The sequence below is a fragment of the Panonychus citri genome, unplaced genomic scaffold, assembly GCF_014898815.1.
Source record: "Panonychus citri isolate SS breed McGregor unplaced genomic scaffold, ASM1489881v1 Contig00143, whole genome shotgun sequence".
Classification (NCBI taxonomy): Eukaryota; Metazoa; Arthropoda; class Arachnida; order Trombidiformes; family Tetranychidae; genus Panonychus; species Panonychus citri.
The window spans coordinates 1180039-1181509 of NW_026515548.1; the positions used below are offsets into that span (position 1 = coordinate 1180039).

A 1471-nucleotide genomic window follows, 5' to 3' on the forward strand; every position below is an offset into this window, starting at 1 on the left:
TCAATCCAATTGATCGGTAACCGTTTCTTCAATCAATTTTCCTAAATAATTACGTGAACGAAGTGAGGGAGAAATTTTTTTATTATGATAACTTGGTGTTGATTGAACGATTATCGGTTCCTCGGAGAGATTCCAAACTTTGTACCCTCGATTATTAAGATAAGAGGCCATGGGTTCTTTCAAAGGTTTACTGGTCACTTTGAGAGAGTATAAATTTTTCCTTCCACCATCAACACAACCACCACCACCACCACCACCACCAACACCGATGGATTCACCAACACCAACACCACCACAACCACGACCTCCACCACCACCAGTACCTCCTTTACCTCCGGTGGCAGTAATAACACCAACAACAGATGAACCTCCGGAATCTCCTCCACCAGGAGCCTTAATTATCCCATTGCTGAGACACAAATCAACAAGTTGCTCCATGTCTAAATCCATTGGATGAGGTTATCAACAAGTCAAACGAAATGATGTAAAAGATTCTGAAAGACACAATTTAAAAAACGATTAAAACTTAGCCAATTTTCCAACACCAAACTAGATGATTAAAAGGATCAACAAATTAAAAGTTAAACACTCAGGCAATGGGGGAGCAAATGGCTCTTTAACACAATCTACATGGAACGTCAGGTAGTTGAAATATCTCTCACTCTCTCTCTCTCTCTCATTCTCTCCCATAATCTCAATCACTCTGTGTGATTTAGTTAATCATCTTCTTTTTCTTTCCTCAGCTGATACTTTTTGTCGCTTCTCTTGTTGTTTTTCTGCTTCTTTCTTAACTCCACCTATGGGAACAACCTTTTTATCAAAGAATAGCCAATGGACAAGTTATGTTATCTTATTTTGTTGACCGAAAGACTTTTGAGATCTTGTGATGGGCCAAAGGGTATTTAAGTGGAAGTGATGATGTTTGAAGAGAGAGGAAGAGAGAGAGAAGAGCAAAGAGAATCAAGAGAATCAAGAGAAGTAAGAAAATTAAGATATTCGAATGTTGTTTATAAGAATAACTTTGGTACTGATTCAAATTGATGAGATGCTTTTCTCTCTCTCTCTCTCTACTTCATCATCGTCATCATGAAAGATGAGAAAGATTATCATCATTTCAAGGTGAATTCTTTCATGATATAAATCTCGGGATCTCTTCATTAACTCTCTCTCTCTCTCTCTCTCTCTCTCTCAACTGTTTCCCCATCAACAATCTGGAAATTCCACCTGAAAATTAAGTGACGCAAAATCATTTGATAGATTTAAAGATATTAAATCAGTGATGTTTTCGTTCATCAAAATGATCGATTTTCCATCAATCAGATAAAACGAATCATCGATTTTTCAACTTTTCTTTCTCCTTATCGATCCTCACCAATTTCACCCAACAAATATCATCTCTTAATCGATTATTGGAAAAGTCAATAATCACTCATCATTATAAAAGTTGAAATTAATTAATTCCAAAAATCAA

General features: G+C 36.4%; 1 protein-coding gene across 1 annotated transcript; it reads right to left on the reverse strand.

Annotated features, from left to right (window-relative positions):
• Positions 1-438, reverse strand: LOC128396258 (loricrin-like). Its single transcript, XM_053356814.1, has one exon. The coding sequence runs from the start codon at positions 436-438 to the stop codon at positions 1-3; it is 438 nt and encodes a 145-aa protein (XP_053212789.1).
• Positions 439-1471: the final 1033 nt, after the last annotated feature.